The 25,043-nt window shown below is 42.2% G+C and overlaps 1 protein-coding gene across 2 annotated transcripts in view; it reads left to right on the top strand.

Moving 5' to 3' along the window:
* The window catches only part of CAPN8 (calpain 8), a 30,869-nt gene extending 6,108 nt beyond the window's left edge, over positions 1-24,761 (top strand). Inside the window, exons 3-21 of one of the 2 annotated variants that reach the window (XM_074863814.1) lie at positions 4,807-4,925; positions 6,023-6,156; positions 6,465-6,633; positions 7,530-7,613; positions 8,427-8,512; positions 9,860-9,934; positions 10,937-11,097; positions 11,797-11,972; positions 13,979-13,990; positions 15,675-15,886; positions 16,472-16,508; positions 17,189-17,254; positions 18,191-18,248; positions 19,164-19,228; positions 20,439-20,507; positions 21,833-21,911; positions 22,825-22,941; positions 23,572-23,630; positions 24,511-24,761. In XM_074863814.1, coding sequence (XP_074719915.1) covers positions 4,807-4,925; positions 6,023-6,156; positions 6,465-6,633; positions 7,530-7,613; positions 8,427-8,512; positions 9,860-9,934; positions 10,937-11,097; positions 11,797-11,972; positions 13,979-13,990; positions 15,675-15,886; positions 16,472-16,508; positions 17,189-17,254; positions 18,191-18,248; positions 19,164-19,228; positions 20,439-20,507; positions 21,833-21,911; positions 22,825-22,941; positions 23,572-23,630; positions 24,511-24,534 — 1,802 coding nt within the window. In that variant the 3' untranslated portion in view covers positions 24,535-24,761. Of the gene's footprint in view, positions 1-4,806; positions 4,926-6,022; positions 6,157-6,464; positions 6,634-7,529; positions 7,614-8,426; positions 8,513-9,859; positions 9,935-10,936; positions 11,098-11,796; positions 11,973-13,978; positions 13,991-15,674; positions 15,887-16,471; positions 16,509-17,188; positions 17,255-18,190; positions 18,249-19,163; positions 19,229-20,367; positions 20,508-21,832; positions 21,912-22,824; positions 22,942-23,571; positions 23,631-24,510 lie in introns of those variants that run through there. The other variant, XR_012628274.1, reaches the window with a different exon arrangement.
* Positions 24,762-25,043: the final 282 nt, after the last annotated feature.

Raw genomic sequence — 25,043 nt, 5'->3', positions numbered from 1 at the left:
ATACATTCACTGACAACTCTCAGACCCCAAAGAGAAGAAAGCCTGTTCCTTTGCTGGGTGCTCCTTTGCCTTTCTGTACACAGCTGCACAGCTTAAATCATTTCCATAGAAAACTTTACGAAGCCTTCTTTAGAAATCTCAAAGCAGGAACAGTCTGCACTGACAGAAATTATTATAAAGCTAGCAGGTCAGTGCTTCCTTGTTGTCTGGTAGGATGCCCCAGGTACTACGAGCTCTGAAGAAGGGCTTCCAACAGAGACTAAAGTTGAGAGTCAAATCTGCTTGACAAACCAGGAAGCAAGAGTCACAGCATTGTATTTGGATCCCTTCTGAACACTAAGCATTGCTGAAATAACAACAAGCCAGAGTACAGTCAGGACAGAAATGCCTCAGTACTGTCCAGTTAGGTCTTGGAACCAGATAATTGGACTTTTGGCTTAAACTCACCATCACTAGATCAATGAAGAGTTTAGGCGCTCTTTGTCTAGATCCTCTCTAAACAGAAACTGAGCATGCCTCTATAGCAACTGAAACTAATCGAATTTCTCATTTATTTTATGGCCTCTGTGAGTGCAGTGTGCTTGGGTAAACATCATCTGTATAGAGGAGTTGCTCAGCTCCCAGGTCACCAAGGATTTGGTATTCTCTGCAGCAATTCGATTATCTCTGTAAAACCAAGGGGTACCTGCATAGCACTGAGAACACAAGCCATCTCAGCACATCCGTGAGCAGCAAGTGATTTTATTTCAAGCGCACTAACAGTCAAAGTAATTCTCCAAGATCATGTGTGTGTGTGTGTATATATATATATACACACACACACACACAGCTAGGCTTCATGTTTACCCTTTCCACCACAAACTCAAGGTCAGAATTGCTTATTTTAAATTTAAAAAAAAAGAATTGCACTTTACCAACATTACAAATTACCTCAGATCCAGGAATCAAGCTGGCTTCTTTTTAGCACATTCAGCAGCAGCAGCAAACACTGTAATTGGCACTTGTCTAAAACTTTTGTTCATGAAACATGAGACTGAGCAGAAAGCAGTGTATGTGCCTGTAGGTGATTTAGCCTTGCAGGGCTAATGCTGAGAAGACTTTTTTTAAAATTTATTTTTATAAGCTAAAAGGTTACAACTTCAAACGCATAGAGTGAGCAGAAATGCTTTTTAATACTGTCATTTTTCTGACTATAACTATATTGGAAATACATTCTAATTAAATATTTAATTCATTGGCCAATTGGCCTCACTTGCTCTCCCTCCAAAAATTCATTTTAGGAAGGGAATCAAATAATTTCCTCACAGTTTGAAAGACAACTTATAAGCTGCAGCTGAACCAGGACATATTTGAATGGTCTTACATAAGCTGCCTTTCTAGAGAGCTTGTGCTGTTGCACTGTCCTGTAGGCACACCCACAAACAAAACTCTGAAATTTGTTGTTGGCAAGATGATGTTGAACTCTGAAAAAAGGAACATGTACTGTGAACTTGTACTTTTTTAGAACTAGTAATATATTATCCAGTAAAGCTGAGAAACATTATTAACAGGCCAGGATCCCATTGTGATGTACGAGAAGATAAGAGGCAACCTGTGCAGTTTAGGCTCCATCCTGGAAGCTCCTTGGTACAGACAGATTCCTGCATCCTCTTTGTTTTAAAGCCAGTATCACACGAACCTGAATGTAATGCATCGCTTGTATGTAAAGATGACCTCAAACCATCTGCATCTAGGCACCCCATGCAAATGTTCCTTTTTATCAAGTTACTGCACAGCATCCAATTCCCAACTGGTTCTTTTCGGAGGGCACGGTTGGTATTTGTTCAGCCACAAACTTAGCCAAAGATGTTAGGTCCCCAGTAAAGTTTAGAGATAGGACTCTGCATTGCTCAAGGCATGCATAGTTATTTTTAAGGCCAAGATCACCACTGCAATTCTAACACAAATCTTTGAGCAGACTTGCCCCTAATGCTTCCTCAGGAGGTTAGATTGCATGGTATATTTGCAGAAGGCAGAAGTGCCAGTGCCAATGTCACTCACTCTCCCAAATGCTAAGAAGTTAATTCATATCGTAAGATAGCTGTAAAAGGATTTCATGCTGCATTTCGCATCTTATGGGGTTGAGATTCTGAAATGGTTTAGGTCTGAGTCAGGGAAGTAAATAATGTATTTAAGGAAACTCCTCTCATTTCACCGATTCTTCTGCCTAATTGTGCATCAAACATACACCATCCTCAGCAAAGCCCAGAGTAGTTTCCCCTTCACTGGCTGTAAAAACGTGTCCTGGACCAGGAAGGGGAAACCCCTCCAGACATTGCATGTTGGGAGAGCATCAACTTGTCACTGTTGCACACCTTCTCTGGTCTCACTGGGAGTGGAGGAACACAACAGGGACACCAGGACCCCTACCCTGCCACCTTCTCAGAAATAGTTTTCTGTGCTTCACAGCATGCCAGAAAAAGCCAGGGCAGCAAGAAAGTCTAGGGTAGCTGAGAAAATGAGGACTTCAGTTCTAACTTTATAAGGCTTTTCATCTTCCTCCTCAAAAGAGCCATTCCCCAAGACTTATCACCATTATTTCTACCTCTCTGAGCAAAAGCAGAAATTATAACAGCATAAGGCATACACCCATACCAAGGAAAGCCTCAAAGAAATAGATACAAAGCAGATCTGAGTGTTCTCAGTCTCATTTTTCCCTGCATCTACACTTTCTTGGGAGAAGAGGTTCTTAAAGTTTTTTTCTCCCCAACTTGTTCTCTCCTAATTTTGCTTATTTTATACATAGGTATCTAAGGCTAGGAGGAACCTTCCAGGCCAGCGAGTCAAGCCTCTTCCCACAAAATGCAAAATAATTTATAAAATAATTAGGTTGAAGATGAGCTTGAGAAAGTTTTGGTCATAGTTGTTCTAGAGGCTAAGGCTTTTGGACTCTCTTTTTTATTTGCTCATCAGCAACGTTTTCCTGTTTCCAGTTTAAACATCTCACAACCCTTTTATTTTAATTTATCTTCTCCTGCAAAGGAAATCTTACCTTTCAAGCAAGAGCTCTTGGCTCAAACAGCTTTTCTGCAAAGTAGTATTTAACCTACCTCACACTTCCTCTTCAAACATCACTTGTGTAGGATGAACAGGACAAATTTTTTTAACCTCTTCTCATAAGAAATGCAGGTGGATTGATAGAAGCAGACAATCCAGTCATTTTCTACCCCTTTCCAGCTTGAATGCTCTCTCCTGAATGTGGCAGCTAAGATAACACAGAGCAATCCTGGGGTAAGGCTCAAGCAGCACCTGATGTAATAATACTAGGTTTTCTCTCCTCATTGGAAATGCCTGGGCTGGCACACTGGGTAGATCATGCTTTTGTGCCCATAATCCAATCAGCCAGTTGAGGTGGTTACAGGTCATCACACCAGGGGCACTTCTTTACAGGTGTTTCTCAAGTGACCTCTTGCCTAACTGGGAGCAGCTGTTTCTTGCTCAGCTCATAGGAGGCACCTGGGTACCTCCCCATGGGGTACAGGCAGCAGAGAGCACGCAGCACCAGGCAAGCCCCCTTATCCTACCTTTACAGTTATATTCATCATAGCACTAAATCATAAATCCCAAGTCAATATAAAGAGTTAACTGCTGCTCTAAGACATTCAATAATGCTACAGATTAAACTCTTTCCTTGGCTTTTCTGTTAGCTTATTTCCACTGAAGCAAGAGCTGTTATGCCAATCCCTTCTGCAGAATATGCACCTGCGCAAAGAAACTATGTTTTAGCACAGATAATCCACAGGGAACCAGGAAAATGTTAGTACCTTCAGAGCAGTTTTGTTTTCCTAGACTTTCTGCACACCTCAGAAATAACACAGAATCACAAAAGTTCCTCCTGCTGTTTGCAGTATGCAAATACTGTAAGAAATCCATGAGTCACTGAGTTTCTCAAGGGCACCACCTTTGGTGTGATAGAGGCTTCTACTCACCTAACCTCCAATCCACAACAAGCAGTAACCAAGCCAGCAAACAGCTCCAGCTGCCAGACACACAGCCTTCAGGGAGGGCTGGGCACACCCATCCTTTCCAGGATAAGGAGTGGGCCAGAGAAAGGACGCACATCCTTGCAGAGTTCCCAGGAGACTTCAGCTTCCATTAGACTCATGGGCAAATGTGTAGCAACAGCCCTAAGTTCAAATTCAGACCTTCAAAGAAAGGGCTAAGAAGGAATAGCCACCCAAATGTTCCCTCTATCCATCAAATCTTCTCCAAAAGATAAGAATGAAAGTCCCACCACCCTTCTATCAATCCAGAGCTTTTGTTCTCTTCTAAGGAAACCTTCTAAGTCCTTGCCTCTCCCAGGCATGGAGGCTCAGGTCTAGTTAAAGTACTGCAGGTCATTAACTCTATACTGCCCAGCCAGGCTTTGCAACCCACGTACTCCAAATGCCTTCACTCTCTGGTTATGTTCTTGGTCTCCTGAGAGCATTAACAAGCCCTCAGGAGATAAAGCAACTGCTTTCACAGCTTCATTTAAAAAATCAAAATAGCAGGGCCCAAACTAGACCATTGAGATTACCACCATGATCAGCCTCACGATCCCCAAGATACCTACGCGGCCTGAGTGAGTGGGAAATGAGCAAAACAGATAAATAACAAAATAAGACTGGATTGCTGAACCAATACTGAGTCTAGCAGGACCTTGCAAAGCACTTAATACTGGCATTTTGGTCTAGGTGGGAGCGTGACATAATGGTGTAAGGATCAGCTTGGCAAACCCTTAATTATTAATGAACTTTCCTGCCTTGTAACAGTATGTGTTTTTAGGTGATTGCTGGCTCCTAGCTGCCATTGCATCTCTCACTTTGAATCCGGACATTCTGTACCGTGTTGTTCCCAAGGCTCAGAGTTTCCAGAAGGACTATGCTGGGATCTTTCATTTCCAGGTACCTATATGATCAGGGTATTGAAAATAAAAGAGGAAAATGCTAGTATTTAGCTATAAGCAGATTTTTGGTGTTTGGCACAGGATAAATATTCAAGAATTACAGTGTGTTAGTGAAATTGGTTGAGGAGAAGGGAAGAAAAGAAGAACGGGGTTAAGTAATGTTAAATGACACCTGCTCACTGGCAAGGTTCTGCTGTCTTACAGCTGATAGGACTCTGGTGAGTTATACAGGGTTTGTAAACTGAGCCAAACCATCACGCCATGTGGGTCAAGCCAAGCTCTATTGCTTCTGACTGTTGATAGTGAATTCAGGCTGATGCAGTTCCTCTTCCTTCCATTTCCTCCTTGAGGCTTTGCCTGGATTTCCTTGCTTGCAGTGTGTTGGGACTGAGCCAACCTGCTTTGACTTAGAGGTTAGGGTCAGGTGTGAGCAGTATGGATTCACTCTGCAAAGCTAAAGGCAGTGTTTTGGTCAGGACATACCTATCCTTTCTACCAGCTCGTCTCAGCAGAGGGGTTATTGTGTGAATTACATTCTTTCCTTTCAGGACTGCATCAGATTCTGGAGTAAATGTTTTTAGTGTTCAGGCAAAAACTAGCATTAGCAATATTTCACACATTTCCCAGTATTTTTAGATGGGATTAGCACTATTGAGTACTTTCCTTTTGGGTGACCTCTCCTTGAATCATTTTTACAGGGGCATTGTTGGGTTTTTTTTCAGTGGATTGGATCTTGAAAGAGTAGACAAGAAAAGGTACTTTAGAGTATCGTGTCTACACGTTAGCTTTCTGGACTTCCACCATGTAATTTTTGCATGGAGTGCACACAGTGTTCCAGCTATTACGTGCAACAAGTTGCCATTAATATTACCTACCAGCAAAATTTAATACAACATTAAGAAGCCTGCTTGGCACTTCACAGAGCTGGAAAGAATTTTCCTCTATTACAAGGGAGAGGAGTCCAGCGTGGAATGAAACCTTACAGTGACTTATCCAGGGGGAACTGATGACAGGTGAAGGGGTAGGAAGGTGGTAGTGTGTATCTGTTATGTGCATACCAACTCTCATCATCTTTCCCTTTCTTCTTTTCATCAGTTCTGGCAGTACGGGGAGTGGGTAGACGTCGTGGTGGATGACAGGCTGCCCACCAGGAATGGGGAGCTGCTCTTCGTACACTCGGAGGAACGCAATGAGTTCTGGAGCGCACTGCTGGAGAAGGCCTATGCCAAGTACGGTGGCTAAGCAGGAGGCACTGTTCCTGGGTGTGCAGAAGTTGACTACCAAGGCAGTTGTGGCGTTAGACACAATGCACTTCACTCAAATGCAGCGTCTGTTTCACCTGTTGTTTACAGTTTCCCCTAGGTCCATAAAGGGTATTGCCAGTTATCTGTTTCAAGGGGCTTTACTTCTGGTGCTCCAGCTCACACTGATGATCACACAGACTCAGAGATAGTAAACTATAAACCCTTTTTTCTGCAGTGACAATGCTTACAGGTAGAGATGGCCCCTTATATAGCTCTTGTCATCTCTCCCACAGGTTGAACGGCTCTTATGAAGCTCTCACAGGAGGGTCCACTATGGAAGGCTTTGAGGATTTTACTGGAGGCATCTCTGAGTCCTATGAGCTGCGGAGGGCTCCTTCGGACCTGTACCAAATCATCCAGAAGGCTCTCAGAGCTGGATCGCTGCTTGGCTGTTCTATTGATGTAAGAGACTGCTGCCACTTTACTCTCCTTTCTCCTCTTCTCAGGGCTCTGGTCCATACTGTAACAAAAGCTCAGACAAAAGTTAGACACAGGTAGGAAGGTCTGAATTAAAAGCAAACTACAATTAATGGGAGACCTTTATTGATTTCAGTTATAAAAACTTTGGATGAGGTTCTAAATAACCAACTCTCATCATGCCTCCCTTTTTACAAGGCAACCTGTGATGATACTTAGAACCATGAACTGAGGACTGGTCTTCCCAAACTCTGTTTTCATTCTCAGAGTATCTTTTCTCATTCAAATTCTGTGTAATTTCAGCTCCAGACACTTGACTGCCAGAGACAAACTCTTTGAGACACTTTGTTGTAGCCTGTAGTCTGATTCTGGCTTTGGTTTTCAGTCCTAAAGATTATTGGCACCTGTAATACAAACTCTCTTAAGTTACAGATGAAGTTTGTACATGTTTTGGAAACTTCATGCCTTTCACATCCCATTTCATTATCTTGTTTGCAATCCTGGTTCGTAGCATATGGGATTACCCGAGTTCAAATTTGGATGTGCTGGATCTCAACCAAGGCAGGCTAAGGCTTAGTTCAAATGAACATGTCTTTGCAGGTGACTGGGTCTGTTACCTGAGCTGGGAATTGGATTTAGATTTAGATTTCATTGTACATTCTTGAATTTCTGCTGTGCCAGGACTGCATATTTAGGGGCATGAAACTGTGGAGGTGAACTTTTGCTGTGGATCTCACCTTTATTTAATATACTTTGCATCAAGAATATTGATATTCATTGTGCTTACCGCTTCGGATATCTTCCTCCATATTAATTTGCTCATGAAAGCTGAGTTCATGTGCAATATATAGTCCTAAATGTGTATACTTTTATCACCCCAGATAACTACTGCAGCTGAAATAGAAGCAGTGACAAGTCTGCAGCTGGTAAAGGGGCATGCTTACTCTGTCACTGGAGCAGAAGAGGTAAGCCAGCCTGTCCAGGACCATCATACAAACCAGTCTGGGGTTGCAATACTGCAGTGTCTTCAGCTTTCTGATGTCTTTCTATGACTGACCAAATAAAAATGTTGCTAACTTATGCATCCTCTTACAGAAAAAAGAAAGCACTTGTAGTCCTCAGCGAGGTGGGAAGCTCTATACTGGTGTTTATATATAGTATACCGTGCAGTCTGCAACTTGTATTGTACCAACAGACTAGAATACAAAATGTAAAGGTGGGCCAAGCTGTTACTGAAATGGAGAGTAGGAAAAGGAGAAACAGGAGAGGAGGCAGCTGTTTCCCCACGTGTTCATACTGCATGAGGTGGGAGTATGTACTTTGCCGGTCAGTGCTAATGGGAAAGGAGTAAAAGTCTCTTTCATGAACTCTGCTGTTAGTCTCACCTTGACAGTGAGTCCTAGATAATCCTGCTTTTCTGAAACTGGAATCATTACAGAGGTTTCTGTGCCAGATAACCTCCTTCCAACCTTGCTGTGTTGTGCGACGTCTCTTGCTTTCGAGGATGTAGATATTCTGCTGTTTTGTAGCCAATGTTTTTCCTTGCAGGTTGCTGTCATTATATGAAATGGTGAGTGCTGCAGCTAATGGCTCACTTGGTGGCACAGGATAATGTAAAATAAGGGTGGAAAGCATCTAGGTGTCTTTTACCTATTGCAAATTGTAATGGACTGCATCACTCAAGTACAAATTGTGCTTTATACTGTCTGAAAAGCAATTGCCCTGTGATGATTGGAATAATGGAAGTGCTCAGGCTCTGTTTGTTGTGGATCTTCTAGGTATATTACCGAGGACGGCCAGAGAAACTAGTGAGGCTTAGAAATCCCTGGGGTGAATGCGAATGGACTGGAGCTTGGAGTGATAAGTAGGTTTTTATATGACCCTGCTTCTCTCTCTTCAGTGTATTTTGGTATCTTTTAAAAATTAAATTGGGACTGTGCAGCTATTCCAATCACAAAGCACATTTAGGAAAGATACTAAATCAGTTGGAATAAAACACTATTAATTTATTAGCAAGGTCAGATATTGATCCGCTCTGCACAGCGGTCATCCTTCCCTGCCTCAGGCAGAGCTTTCTAATAAGAGAGAACAGCCCACGTTTTAATTGTGAGCTGCTCAATGCAAGCATATCCATGTCATTTTGCAAGATAACTTTTCTCAGATTGATCCTACTGATGGTGCCAGGACCTTAGTAGAACATGCAAACCAATTCCATTCCTGGGAATTACAGCAGGGATAAACCACTGTGCCTCTGCTTCAACTCAGGTTGCTCGGCTCTAAATCCAACCAGTATTTGGTTTCTACTGGAGAATCTTGAAAAAATGGGGATGTTGACTAAGCTGAGGCCCAGAAGTTTGAAAATCTCTCAGAAACTGTCTGGGCTTCAACTAGCTTGGAATCTCAGGAGAATGACAGTGACACCACCTCTTTTATTTTTATATTTAGAATATCATAAATTTTACTTTCATGTGGGCTGCAATATTTTTTTTCATGCAGCACTCTGAGATTTCAGTTTCCTGTCCTGACTGCAGTCCTGGTGCTGATGTTGTAACATACTTAAGGATAGAAAATAGAGATAAACATCAGAATTATTCTCACTCTTATTAGAGCTGCTTTGCTCAGCCACAAGATAAGCTGCCTCAGTCACACACACATGCCATATCCTGATTTTGTTAGACCCCTTTTACTATGGGACAGCCCTGCTGAGGCAGGTGCAGAACTCCATTTTCACGTGGGAGCAGACCAGAGCTGGATCCAACGTGCTGCACATTAACATCAGAATGGAAAGAAGCAATGATATTTTCTGTAGTACATTTTCTAACTCCACCTTCTTGCTTTCTAGTTTTTTCGTGACCCCAACAGTGGAGCTTATATCATTTCCCTAGGGAAACTATCAGGCATCCCAATAGATATTACAGTGGAGAAACTCTGCCCAACTCGTGTTACCTAATCCAGCCAGTCTGCAATATTTGTACATTCTGGCACCTGGCAGCGATGATTCAATTTAAGGTTTATTTGTTGCAAATACAGTTGCAGTCTGATTCCAGCCCTGTATAGTCAGGTTGCTGTGTGTACTGCCACTGGGAGGGGCAGAAGGTCTAATTGCTGAAGAAATACATACTCCTTTATCAGCTGTAACAAAAGAGCCTAACTCTCTGATCTCGTAGAATAAAATACAACTGAACAGCTTGCTTTTGTGCTTTGTCTGCAGTGCTTCTGAATGGAATTATGTTGATCCCAAACAAAAACAGGCTCTGGATAAGAAAGTAGATGATGGAGAGTTTTGGTGAGAATTGTTCATTTAGCTTAACCTTTTGGACATTTTATATGCATGTTTGTTCTTTAAGCAGTCCTTTCAGTTGGATGGAGAGAAACTGTCAGCACCAAGGGGGTTAATAATGGCATGTGTGTGTTGTTAGCCTCTTGTTTATCTCCCTTTCCATTCAAATATTACCTTTTATTAGAGCTTGCATAACTCAGTGCTTATCCAAAATACAGAGACCAGATGGTAATAAAATTAATGAGGTGGCAAGAATGAACCTCAGCTGCTCTACATTTTGAGGTTTGTTTTTTTGCCTAAATGCTACACACTAATGAAAAAGTTTAGATTACCAGCTTGGGAAGAGTCTGTTTACCCAGACCTAATGGAAAGCCCATCCAGTTAGCTGATTATATGGATCAGTACTGAACCCATGTCACTCTGTCCTAGACTGGAAAGATAAATGGCTACCGTCTTCCAGCGCAATCAGCTATATGGGCCATAAGGCACTGAGAAATGAGAACAGACCTCTGCTTGAGGCATGAAGTGATCAAGGTCTGTCACTCATGCAAACCTACTAGGAATGGTAAAAACAAACATCAACGATAGAATTAAAGCAAAACACCAAACTGGGACTGTTCTACAAAGTGATACTTTCATAAAAGCCAACTCTCACTCCCATTAGATGACATCTCCCTGCACATTTTGTTCCACCAGTTTTAGTGAATTTGCTTATGAAGCATGATCCATGAGGGACGGCCCACAGCTGGGGATGACAGAAAATGTTATGACTGAGCCCATAATGCGTAACAACTGTTGAGAACAACTGTCTCCAGGAGATACAGATCATTCAGGGAGTGGGAAATTTTGCTTCCCAAAAACAAGTTCCAAGTTTCAGAGTTCAATTAAATGGGGCTTTGGGCAGCTCTGTAGTACTGATTTTTGCTACCCTGTTGGGAGAGACATACATTTGCAGTTGCATTGACTGTTGCAGGCCGATGGACTAACGCAAGTCTTTTTGTGCACCAGGATGTCATTTTCGGATTTTCAAAGGCAGTTCACCCGCCTTGAGATCTGCAACTTGACTCCGGACACACTGACAAGAAATGAGGTCAATAAATGGGACCTGACCCTGTTTAATGGACAGTGGAGACGGGGTTCAACTGCTGGGGGCTGCCAGAACTACCAAGGTGGAGACCCAGCCAAGTGGACAGTTGGTGAAATACCAAACAAAACAATCAAAAAATAAATGCTTGTGAACTGGAGGGGGCTTTGGTGGGAAGATCTTGAAGACATAGCTCTGTCTGTGGAGTTTAGACAGTAAGCAAAAGCTTCACAGTCTAAACAAAGGTCTAATTCACACTTATTTCCTTGTTGGGGATTACCAACACACTAAGCAGTTAATTCATGGCTTTTTTTTCTCTGTCTGCTTTTCCTGCTTTTACAGCTTTTGCTACTGACTGGAGTAATCCTCTGAAGGGCTGGGTAGGCCAGGAAAGTGTCACAGTTCAGTGGCAGTGTTGTTTCCCATTCATTTTCGGGTTAGACCTCTGGAGAGGCTGTCTGGCATTTGGTCCTCTTGCAACAATAGCAGCCTCAGCCAAGAACGTTTCCTGAAGATAAATGAGTGGCTGGAATTAACGATATCAGCTCCTCCCTGTTGGTCATTACTCCCCAGGAAATACCTTGGTGCTTTGATTTGCTATGGCTCCAACTGATATTTAGCATAGCTGTGAAAACATAAAACCTTGTAACATAATGGAAAGGACTGGAAAAACTCCAGGCAAAAGTCCTTCCAAAGAGATATTCTCCGTAATTCTAGTGACAGCCATCTTGGGTACAATGACAGCAAAATCTCCTTCTTTTTGTCTCATCTTGGGAATTCTTAGCAACATACTGGACCAATCCCCAGTTCAAAATCCGGTTGGACGAACCAGATTATGACCATGAAGGGAGTTTGGATGAGCCATGCTGTACTATACTGGTGGGCTTGATGCAGAAGAATCGCAGGAGACAGAAGAAAATGGGAGAAGCTCTGCTTAGTATTGGTTATTCGCTCTATCAGGTAAAGTTTGATCCTGATGAAAGGCTTTATTCCCTGTTCTGTTACGCTGGAAAAAAATTAACAATGTGCTACATCTTGACATTCAGCACTACACTTCAATAAGAACTGGATTTTGCAAGATGATTCAAACCCTTCTCTCATTTCTTCCTGACCCACATAATATGGGAAGATTCAGATAAATTTAGTCTCAGTTTTTGTCCCACTTTAACAGAGAGCAGTGTAAAGCTAGGGGCAATAATTTAGGAACAGTCTCACTGAGAGCCTTCTCTTACAAAATCTGAATGGGGGCAGGCTCAGGGTGCCTGGCAGTTCCAGATAAGTGTTTCTGATTACAGCCTATCGTTAGTGCTCAATAGTCACTTTCTTTTTTTCATTATTTTTCCCTTGCATTTGAAAATTGTTTTGATTCATTGTCTACCATGCTTATTGTTATGGTTCAGTAATTTTTTTTTTCTGATTCTCCCAGTGTTGCTTCTGTCTCTAAAAATATAATGTAGGGAAAAAATCTACACTGTCACCTCTAATTTCTGTGATGTGAATGGAGAGAAGCAAATATAAAATTTTCCAACCAATATCATATCTGGAGAAAAGCAATTAAATGTTGTATAGATTCTACTGGATGAAGATCATTAACCAGCACAGGTGGGAGCAGATGGGAATGTCTGACTTTTGCTAATATATCTTGTGCAGGATGGTTCAAAACTAGGAAAGGTTTTCCCTAGTGCCTAAGTGCCTGCATACACAAATCGTTCTCACTGAGCACATTTCTGAGTTGCCATCTGCGTGGTGCCAAGCACCCTGGCCTATTGGCATCCTGAATTTGCACATTAAGGATGTTTGTCTGCTCATATCACTGAGTACCACCCTGGTGAAGTTAGCAGAGCTTTTCTGCTTTACATCTATTTCATCCCATCTGCCTCCTCTGTGATCTTTTTCATAACAGGGTAGACTTGGTGACTCTTAAAAACATGAAGACTTTCTTTTGAAAGACATGGCTGCTAAATCACCTCAGGTAGATATCCAACTATGACTCAAGTTACTTGGGTCACACACTGTCATAAATTTACACCATTGCAGCTGATGCTTGGCTAAGGAGGTCTAGTTAGGACAGCATGGATGGTGACCTAAAGCAGATCCCTGTACAGGAGAAAGTGAAAAGATGTATGCTCAAGTCTACCTGACATGCAGAGCTTTTGTAAGTCATGTAGCTCAAACTGCCTACTGATAATAAGTGTGCCCATCACCGAGTTCCTGGCCTTGTACTATGCTGATTATAAGGAAGAAGACCTGAGGTCTCAAGGAGCCATCTCAGACCCCAGATTCATTGTATGGGTGATATTTTCAAAAGCTCTTCTGTGGCTTGGGAGGACACTCTCTTTGGCTCTCACTGGAATCTGTGCTCTCAAGACAACTAATTACTTTTGGAAAAGCTACCTTGTATTTGGAGGTACGAATTAACATAGCAACTTAGTTAATTTAGAAAGGGCCAAATCTTGAAATTTGTTACTTGTTATAATTGCCTTACAACAATTTCATCATCCTCAGGCTGATTGCTAGTGATGGTAGCCTTATATTTTCATCATAATCCAGTAATAGTAGACTGATAGATTTTAGGTCTGCTGTAATAAATTCTCAGTTTGTTTTTGGTTAGCAAAGTTGGGCTAACTTGCTGATTTTTCTGACTGAACATTTAAAGGCTTACCCACATATTTCTAGACAATAGTGTCATTCACACCACCATACCACGAGAAAAGCAATTAAATGTTTTATACAATCCTCTGGATGAAGATTCTGTTTTTCCTTTGGAACAGCTCTAGCACAAGCTAGAACTTCATGTATAACTGATACTACAATATGTGGTTGTAAATGAAAATGAAAAAAAAGTGTCTGAAGGAGGCTTTATCTGTTTGGTTGTTTTTTGTTGTTTTTTTTTTTTTTCTTTTTTCCTACTGATGGATGTAGGTATGTAGCAACCTTTTAACATCAGCTCTTTCTCTTCCTTCCAGATTCCTCAGGAGGTATGTAATCTCTGCTGAAGACTTCTAGCCTCCAGATGGACTACCAGGAAGACTTCTTTCTTACTAGTGACAGCTTTTCTGGAGAGCTTTGTTCTTGCATCACTAGACCAATATCTCAAGTTCTGAATAGCCACTTCCAAGAGACTGGGCACAAGGCTTTATTACAGACATCTGAGTCCTGATCTTGACTTTATTTATACTTGTTGAAATTTGGCTTCCACTAAGTTTGTATAACAGAGGTCAGAATTTGTCTATTTAGTACACGTGAAGGCTGAACAGGGTCTCTGAACTCTAAAATCGAGAAAATGTAGCTAATGTTTAGAAGAAACACCAAACTCTGTGGATCCATTCCTTTTATAGTTCTGAGCTGGGGTTCCTGGTAATGAACAAACCCTGCTCAACATTCCCTAATCCTCCCAGATGTCAATACTGAGGTAAAGAGACTTTTAATTCCTGAAGAAAGAGGCCCCAGAGGTGTCTGGCAGTAAGAATAGCCTATATTCATTACTGAGGTCCATCAGCTTGCACTGCCAATTTTCCTTCAGCTTTTCAGCCCTTTTCTTCTCTCTCAGTAAATGAATGTGTGGTCATGTAGCAATTAACTGTGTTATTTTAACAGCTTTGCAGATGCAAAGGGAAAATGAACTTTATATATTGAAAATATATGGATCTGGCTTCTTAATCTTTGCAGTCTCACTTAGTTTAAGATTGAGTGAGGAGGAAGGATGAGGCTGTTGTATAAATACCAAATCCAGTCTTATCTTCAGAACTCAAGAGGAAAAATATTTTTCTAGAGTTTACAACAGATAAACTGAATAATTATAAAATGTTTGGTAACATCTTTGTATGCTCTGATCTCAGACAGCCAGAAACCTTGTCTGAATGCAATGTTCCCCAGCCTGTGTCAACGACACTTTTGTGGATCATTGAATCACACTTTCTGAAAGACACCCCTGTGGAACAAAGGTCATGAGTAGGAGGTTTATAGCAGAAGTGTTATTCTTACACTACTGTTTCTTCTTACATCAGTGTTTTGTTTTATGAGCTATGCAATGTCTCACTTGCTCAAGAGTATATTGGTATTAAGGAAAAGTTAGGTACTAGTGTCCACATAATCCAAAGGAATATTCTTAGTATTACTAATAGAAGTTGGGTAGATCATCTAATGTGAGCCCAAAAGACTCACCCTTGTGACTACTACTTTGTCCTGTTTACTATCCTTTTCTGTCTGTTTAAAGAAATCAGAGACTAGAACTCCTATGCAATTAGGAGATTTATCCCATACCATAAGTTGCTCAAAAATATTCTGAAATTTAGATTTGTCCATAAGCAGCCTGTAAAAGCAAAAACTGCTCAATACATGGACAACTTAAGTACTACAGGTACTAGTTTGACCAGATATGAGCACACATTAAGATCTTTTTATTTATTTCATATCACAGATTGTAAAGAGGCATGTGAAAAGATAATCTTTATAGAGAAAGATCCTTGCCCCTTCTAATTATCTGCCTGACTGTTTCCCATGACAGAACCCTGATAGTTATCTTTTATGCCATGACTTGGGGATTTATTATTTTGTGTTAAGAAAAATGTGAGATGGCTTTAAAGTACTGAAATTGAAATAGAGTGGCTGGCTTACCAGTGAATTGTCAAATGGTTTCTAACAAAAAAACATTTCCCATAGCTGGAAAATAACACCGATGTTCATGTGAACCGTGCTTTCTTCGCAAGGAACAAACCAGCAGCCCGGTCTGATCCTTATGTCAACCTGCGTGAAGTCTCCAGGCGCATGAAGTTGCCCCGGGGAGAGTACCTTATTGTGCCGTCCACTTTTGAGCCTTACAAAAATGGAGAGTTCTGCCTGCGAGTTTTTTCTGAGAAACAGGCTAAAACACAGTGCGTATCTTTTCTGTAAAGCCTCCTCTTCTGCTGATGAGGCACATAAAGGAAAAGGTCAGGTGTTGCACCCACATCCTGTGCTCTATCTTTTCCCTTAAACAGCAAAATAGGCCCATTTCTAGGACCAATTCTTACGTAGTCTACCATATGTGACACACGCATTCATGGTAGAGAGTCATGGCTCTTCAGATGGCCTCCACCAAGCACTCAGGTGGTAACCAAATCCCTCATATCTGTGAGGTAGAAGTTCCCACAATTAAGGAATGAAGGATTTTGGAGTACGACGATAAGGAGATGATTTTTAAAAGGGTTATATTAATAGCAGCCATTGAATGAAAAAACAGGAGTGTGGATACAAGACAAGAACAACAAGGCTGTATTTCCTGAGGAAAATATCTTCAAAGAATGGAACAAATAGAGGTGGGATGGGGAGCATGGGAAGCAGGAAACCTGGGGGCTTGTTCTGTGCATTTGTTAAGACCTTATATTGAAACAGCTTGTTTTGCTAATTATTTTAAAGGCAAATGGTAGACTCATAATTTCTGGTTGTTTGGGCTTTTCTTTCTTTTTTTTTTTTCTTAGGATGATTGGTGATGTGGTGTCTGCAAAACCATATGAGGTAAATGTCTTAACTGGGCAGATCGTGGTTTTTTTTTTTTTTTTCCTAGCAGACTTTTCCTTCAGAATGTGGGGGCAAAACAGGGTCAAGATTTTTATTTCTCCCATGAGCTGGGATCACAGTATATGTTTGTGCTCAGGAGACATATTTTTGGTTGTGGGGATTCTTTACATATCTCCATGTCTTAGTTTCACGTGCGTTTTCATGTACCTGGGCCCATGTGGCACAGAAGCTGCACCCTTGTAGACTGGGCTGGAACATATTATATTGTCCTTCCATCTAGCACAGGTAGGAGAAGGCGGGGAAGGCACAGAATGATCCCTTCCAGAGAAACAAATAATCTTTCTAAAACCTGAGAAAAATTGCAAAAGCAGACTTCCAAGGAACTGCTGAATTGCTATGGCAAGGTGCAGCAACATTTTCACTGCAGCTATTTTATAAAACTATACTGGTGGCAGAAGAAAACTTTTTCATCAGTCTTAAAAAGTATTTACTCCCAAATGAAGCCAATTCCTGGCTGGTCGTGATTTAAGTAATGCCTCTGTTTTGCCATTGCTGCAGAGCAAGTGCTTGTTTTCTGTTACTGTAAATAGTACCCTGTAAAGCTGCTTTACGATATCCACAGCTAGCTTTCTAGAACCACCTTGTAAACCACACTCTTGGTCATCTCTTTCCTCTAGCCTCATGTCAATAACAAAGATATAGATGATGAGTTCAAGACTCTGTTTCAAAAACTCTCTGGAGAGGTAAGTGGATTAAAGTGAAAAGAAAAAGACCGGGGCCTCTCTGTTATGATTATGCAAATATTTGACTTGTCGATTCCTTTTACTGTCTGGTCTTCAAAAAACCAAGCAGTTCTCCCCTTTTATTAACTCACAGTTTCAGTTCAATTTATTTTACAACAGAGCAGTTTTACTACATTTTTCCTCTTATTGGTGCAAAATGTGATTTATTCCCTCAGTAATGCAGGGCATGGAATAACTTTGGAAATAGGGGTGATGGGAGTGAGGACTGTAAAAATATTATCCTACAGTGAAATAAATTACCTGTGGAGTTAACGTGTAATTCTGACAATTGCCTAGTTGGCCAGTTCCTTCCTTTTTGTTCAGAAGCCCCAGGAATTGAAAAACTGTTGGCTGAACTTTCTCTCTATTTGTTGTATTTAACAAACCTCAGTATCTACAAAGCCCTGCTGCATTAGCCTGTGGCTGTCATGTCAGATTTTCTCTTAATGAACAGGTGGTCACTGACATTGGAGAGGGAAAACATTATGTTAGTTAGGAAGACCTTTTTGAGTTTTGAGAGGGCAATTTTAGTATTTGTTTGGTTATAGTTTCCGTAAACCTGGAAAATCTCAAATGCTCTCCTGAACTTCTTCAGCTGAGAGAGAAGTCATTCACCCAATTCAGCCAAACCTGTTAAAAAGTTAATATTTATTGGGTCACATCACCATGGCCCGTAACAAAACACTTACTTCCCATTTAAAAGGCTAGAAATATTCATGGTTTCTGAGGATCTTCTCTATGTGATGTCTGATGGTAAAGTGTTAGAAAATATTTAAAGGTTTACATGCCTTAGGTATGGAAGGAAAATAGTCTCTGAATGTCTGACAGGAAATGAATATAGCTTGTTTCAAATAATTTTTGTGTTAACAGCTAAAGTACGTTTTGTTTTCTGTCCAGGACTGTGAAGTGACTGCAATTGAACTTCAAACTATCCTAAACCGGGTTTTGGCAAAGAGTAAGTAATGTTATGTAGTTCCCATTGAATGGAGCTGAGAGGCACACTGTCCTGGTTTAACCAGGATAGGGTTAAGTTTCCCCAGCAGTGGGGGGGAGCTCTAGCCGGGTTATTCAGATACCATGCGGACATCACATCCTGGCAGGTCACATTTTCCTGGCGCGGAGCGCGGTGCACTCGTGGTTTTGTACATCGTGCTTCAAACTGCTGTATTTGGTAGCTATTTTGCTCTGTTCATTGCTATCACTATTACTGTTATTGTTGTTGTTGGTTGTGTTGCTATTGCATTGTTGTATTAAACCTTTCCTTATTTCAGTCTTGGGGCTTTGTATTTCACTCCCTCTGTGGGGGAGGGACAGCGGCCGCGTGGTCTCAGACCCCGGCAGGGGCTAAACCACCACACACACGCTGAAATGGTGACACACAAAGTTGCTCTTAGGTCAGAGGGAATGTCTGTGCCTGGGTCCATCAGCACACAGACAGGATCTGTGCTAACAAAACCCACTCTATCAGCAAAGGGTGATGAAAAACTGAGTTTGTGTCTTCCCTCAGCTGAGTTTCTCCTGGCTTGCTGAACCTCTAATATGGAGGGGAAAAAATACCACTTGGTGCTCCCCTTCCAAGTGCTGCTAGCTAATGTTCTGCAGAGGCACTATATTCCCTGAACTTTCTTGGGAGGAACATCATGGAAAGATATTATTATGCTGCTGCATAACTGCTCCAAAACCAGTAACATCCCCTGCTCCTGTGCCAAAAAAGCCATGTTAATCAGCTGAAGGACAATAGTGGAAGAAATGGCAGACCATTTACTTTGCTAATAAGATTTTAAGGTGGCTGACATCTCCAAGGTTGTCTGCAGAAAAATATTTGTCTAAAAATATTTCTGACTTGGATTTTTACTTCCTTTTTGTACAGGAAAGGATATTAAAAGTGATGGATTCAACATTAACACTTGCAGGGAGATGATCAGCCTTTTAGATGTATCCTTTGAATGTCATTTCATCACCTTTAAAGTTTCTGTATCTCCTTTGCAAAACTTCCCCATGAAGTGGGCTAAGTTTGCACTTCCATTGTCCAGACACATGGCTGGAGGCATAAAATTCAGTCAAGCAGCTCTATCAGCTCAGGGTGGCAGAAACCTGAACCATTTAATCATCGGCTGCTTCTCTAACCTGCTCTGCATCTCTCATCACTTAATCTTTCCCCTAAAAATAGCAGGGAGAAGAAGCAGGGACCTTCTGCCTGGATGCACCTGTGCAGTTTTGCATGCATACACAGTGTGCTTGGCAGGAGGCAGGTTTTAAACACAACCTCAGCTGCCATCTCTAAGTCAGGTACTGCTTATAGAGCACAGAACTCAAAGCAGCAGAGACAGGCTGGAGAACCTGTTCAGAGTGGGAAGGTTACAGGTATATGCTGTGCCTCCCTCCCTTCTCCATAGCTTGTAGGGCACATGGGAGCTGATAAGCTCTGCCTAGCCAAGGGAAAAGGAGAGGTCAGCACAGCTGCCCAGTACTCCCTTGATGTGCTGGGAAGGTAGCCAGTGCACTGGGAGGGTCATAAGCCATATTGCCAGGATTATACTAATGTTGGTCTCATGAGGTCAGCAGGGATTAGCTGTGGATCTTGTGGATCACTGACTGTTAGAAGTGATGTCTTTGCCCTACACTCCACAGGCTCCCAAACACAACAGGGCAACTCAGTAAGTACAACGTCATGGGGGCCAACTCCCTGTTTCTGCATAATTTTCCATAGGAAGGGATGTTCAAGGCCCTGAAGGACATGGGGGAAGACTGTGTAGTCTGCTATTGATTTTCTCTGTTCACCTGCAGTTCCTGCCTCTGGTTTCTAATACCTGTCTGCTGAGAGGCCAGTCCTTTTTTTCCCTAAGGATTCTAATCTAACTGTACAAAATGCGGGTGGATCTAATTGTGATTGTATATTTAGCAATCCCATACATCATTCCTTGAGAGTGCACATAGCCTAGAAATTCTTGGCATGCCTTTAGCTAACTGATTGTAAAGCTGTGGGCATGTCTGCGTGAGATGGAGATGCATTACAAATCAGAACTAATATGGCATTAAGATGACACTGTGATTGGGTGATTTGTTTTTATCAGAACTGATTGGTGTCCAGTTTTTCTAAGGATAGAGGAATCCTGATTTTTGAACCATGCCTTAACATCCCCAGACCAATGGGACCGGCACCTTGGGACTTGTAGAATTCAAGACACTTTGGATGAAGATTCAAAAGTATTTGGTAACACAATATTTCTGACTGTCTCCCCTTCCCTCTCATCTCTGAAGTTCAGATCCAGAACTGAGATAGGGTTGAGCCATCACAGGCAGATATACTTGAAACCTTCCGTCTCGTGGCTGGAGTTTGTTCCAGGGCTCACAAACACCTCTGCTTTAAAAGGGCACAAGCAGATCCTCTTTCACCTTGGCCCCACCACTCTCCCTAATATGCGATATCTTATGGAAAGCCACATTAACCCTCTTTCACTGTTGGCAAAGAGAGGGTTCTCTGCTGCCTGCTGTATTAAAGCTCATATGAACATATCTCTGCTATTGCAGTATGTTACATTGCCAGCTGAGCACTAGCAAACACAAGAAACACATATTTTTAGAACCTACAAAAACCTGGCTTTGTGTTTTTTAAATCTTGTAGAAGTGCTGAACTATTTTTCTGGCAGAGGATTTAATATCCCAGGAAGTTCATCCAGAATCAAGGAGTCTAAAGGAAGGTCAAATTTGGACCCTTTTTGTTTGACATCCCTTTCAGGCAAGCCTGCTGCTCCCATACTTGATGCTGGTCAACACAGAACATCCGTCCTGGAGGTTCATGAAGAGGTGTTGGGTTCATGAAGCATCAGCTCTGTCCTAGGGATGGTGTCAGCAGAGAAAGCCCTGAGAGCCAATTCCAGTCTGAGCTGTAGGTCTGGGTGGCATCTATTTCTGGATAATAAACCTGCTGGCAGTAGGAAGCATCTGTCATCATGTCTGAAATATTAAGCAAAATGGACTTTGCCTGTTGCAGTGTTTGCCAAATGATAGGATATTTTCCTAAATGGCCTGTCTGTCACCATGTAACATGAAGGCAGGCAGCCTGCCAGCCCATGGGAATGTATTTCCCAGTCTGCCTTGCTTGCCAGTAGCTACTTGAAACTTTTCCCTTGCTCATTAGTGGTTCAAAGAGTAGGAGATTGGGCCGGTAGGGGCAGCACCTGTCCCAGGCATCAGAAACCTGAGGCTGTGTCTGCACAGCAGAGTGTTAGTGTGGACACAGCAGAGGTTGGCACGATTGTCCTGGCATTAGTCTAGCTACACGAGGAGGGAGCAAGGCAGGCACAGGGCAGGGCAGGGCAGAGTGGACTAGCAAACGAAGGTTAAACCCTAGAGGAGACCTGATTATTTCATTCTGGCTGCTAACCCCTGGTGAGCCTCGTGTTTCCATGTCTTCACTACTGCTGTTACCCAGCTGTGAAAGCTAAAGCCTGCCTGCCTGTGCTCACACCACCACATTGCTGCGCAGGTACACCCTGAAAGGCCATCTCCGCATTCCCTCATTCCCCTCTGTTGCAGGAAATCTATAAGAAAGTGGACAGTGACTACTCCGGTACCATTGACTCCCATGAGATGCGAAATGCCCTCAGAGAGGCAGGTGAGTACGCTGCTCAGGGACATGGTCGGATCACTGAACATCGGAAGAACAGTGGAACATTTTAATGGGTTTGCTTCCCTTCCGTCTGCTAGATCACAGCATTGCCAGTGCCATTCTCCCTTCCTGACAGTCACATACTGCTACATCCTTTTGCTGTTATATACATCAAAACCCATCCTCTGTTCTGCATTATGAACCACTGATATTTTTGTCCATGCTGTGACCATTGCTTATCCATCTGATTATTGCTTGCTCTATTTTTGGCCTCATTATTTCCCAATCTAATTGTCCTCTTTCAGACCTATGTCCAAATCCTCTTTTTCCTTCATTTCCTCCCATCACCTTTCTCTACACTAGAGAAGGTGTAAGCCTGATCAAGGCATGCCCCAACGATATCCTCTCTGATGTGTGCTATTCACTTTTGGAGCAGTGCTTGCCAGCTCAGGGGCATCTAGAGGTGCACTGTTATTTTGATCTGTCTTGTGCTTGGTGGAGTTTATGTGAATGATCCAGAGACAGAAATAGCACTAATATGGGCCTGAATAGAGCCCAATGTGTTATGTGAGCAATTGGCTCTACTGCAATCACTGCTATTCAGCTGCAGCGCCAAGACTCACTAATTAGGAGTTTATCTGGGGAACATAGGACTGGTTATGCTGTGAAACAATGTGAAATATGCAGTCTGAAAAAATGCTGTGGGAGAACTTTATGCCTCTCTTCACCCAGCACAATGGGCTTTGGAAAGGACCCACCGCAGAGGTGGGTGATGGAGTCCAACAGACCTCCTGGGAAGAATAGTCCTCAGTCTTTCACCCAGGTCTGCCTGCAGCTGCAGCAGTCCATGGGCAAGTCACATCAAAGACAGCATGTTAACCTGCTGTGTCAGTGATTCGTGCTCTTCCCGTGCCTTCAGGTTTCACGCTCAATGATCAGATGCAACACAGCATTGTCCTCCGCTACGCCTGCAGCAAGCTGACGATTGATTTCGATGGCTTTGTGGCCTGTATGATCCACTTAGAGACCTTGTTCAGTAAGTGCCTCTGTTCAGCAGCCAAGGGGAATTCTGAAAACTTTGGGATTTCATTAATTATTTGCTACATTTATAGTATTTAACTGTGAGTGTAGCAAATTGCATGGAAATGTGAGGGTGCCAGCAAAAGTGTGTCTGTTGAAGAAAGCAGCAGAGAAATAGCAAAAGCCTTTCTGTCTGAATGACCATGGTGGGTGGGGAACATGTTTTCATAGCCTACCATGTTCTTCTGCTTTACAGTCATCTGTACTTTATGGTTGGTGCTCTGGCCCCCAAGTTGTCCCAGATCCTGTAAATGGTACCATTTGTCATTTACAGCCCTTACTCGGACCTGATTTACAGGTTTGTCCCTGGATCATACCAGATGCTACCACATCAGACTTTATAGTTGTCCTGCTGCCAATTCTCAGTTTGCTGCTGTAGATCTGACTATTCCACCCCGTGAAACAGCTTAGAAATTACTTGTAAGAGGAAAGAAGAACAGCTGTAATATTATCTTACAGAACCAGTCTAGATTTCCAGTAGATCATGGCAAAAAGCCAGACCTCTACGTTTTGTGAGAGAGTATTTCTCTACATGCCAAACTCTGTGGCTTATATCCAATTTTTTTTCTCCTCTTCTACTTTTCAGAAGTGTTCCATCTCCTGGACAAAGACAAGAGTGGAGTTATCCAGCTCTCTCTGGCTGAGGTGAGGCTTGTCAGATTGAAATACTGTCTGGTTAAGCTACAGAAATGTACTGCACTAAAATACATTTATTTAAAGTCACTATTATAAGTGGTAAACTCAATAGTGGTTCAGAAAGAAAGCTTGTTATGTGAAAAGGTTCTTCAGCTCAGAAGGCCTGTCTGAATTAGTAGAATGAACATTATATGAGCAAAAAAGTAAAGATACATTCAAAACCCCTAAGGTTGCTTGAGAAATGCTTACACAGTCTGTTTCACTATCTACTTTTAGAGGGCAGTGGTCAATTCATTAGAAAACACACAGCAGGGAACTGTTCTTGTCTGGCAGAGAATGTGCTGATCAACCTGCCAGAATTAGAAGAGACCTTTTAAGATGCCAGGTCTTTTTTTCCCCACGTTGTTTTTAATGCAAATTTCTCCTGTTGAAGCTGTAATAAAAGCAATCAGCTTGAGTCTTCTCTTTGCAGAATACAAATATATCTCAGGAAACAGCTGGAAGGGGCCCCAAGAGGTCCATCCAATTAGTCCTCTCAGCTGAAGCCTGGCTCGAAGGGAGGAGGATGGCTAGGAAGCCCTGTGACCCTCAGTCACAGTTAGTTAAATCTAGCTGAAATTGTACATTGCATACTCTGACCCTAGGATTTTTCAAAGCTTGCCCTAGAGAACTGGTCTTCCCTCAGAACAGACCCCACTTGCAATGTCTGAGGCTCATCCTGGCAATAAATTTCCCCAAAGTTCCAGAGCAGGTGGATTCTACATGTACAACAGATTAAAACGCAGCTCCAGCCTTCCCCAGCTTGTTCTCCCAAGTGTGGTAGAGTGCCCCGGTGGCATCCTGTGGACCTTCCAGATGGTCTGACACCTTGTTTTTATTTCTTCCTCAGTGGCTGTGCTGCACACTGGTTTGAACCATGGTTGATGAATTCAGGAGAGACCTCTGAGGCTCTTCTGAACATGGAACCACTCATTCGGCTGCTCCTTGCTATGAAAAACAGAGAGAGAAACTTGTTTTTAATACTGGCAAGTAATTTTAAGTCCACTAAAAATGAAGTGATCTCCTGTCAGTTATAAAATAAATGCACTCTTGAACAAAAAAAGATAAACAAATAAAACAAAAAACCAAACCCAACCTCCTTTACTTTTGCTGTCCAAAGAGCATTTCTCTGTGTCATGCTGAAATGTCACAGATTTTGACTTACTACAGATGGGCCCAGGTGGCTTTGGTTTGACTTCTGACTGTGCTTGAAAGTTCAGCAGTGTTCAAAATCCTGGAAGGGATCTCCATTGCCTGCAACATCCAACACATATTTCACAGAGAGAAATCCATGTTCAGAGCATGGGTAAGATTTGTGTTTCCGCTCTGGCTACCTCCCTTCCCAGCCAATTGCTCTCTTTGGCTGTGCCAAACACCCACAGA

The sequence above is a fragment of the Strix uralensis genome, chromosome 3 (genome assembly GCF_047716275.1).
Source record: "Strix uralensis isolate ZFMK-TIS-50842 chromosome 3, bStrUra1, whole genome shotgun sequence".
In the NCBI taxonomy this organism is placed as follows: domain Eukaryota; kingdom Metazoa; phylum Chordata; class Aves; order Strigiformes; family Strigidae; genus Strix; species Strix uralensis.
This window is presented reverse-complemented; position numbering and strand designations above follow the sequence as displayed.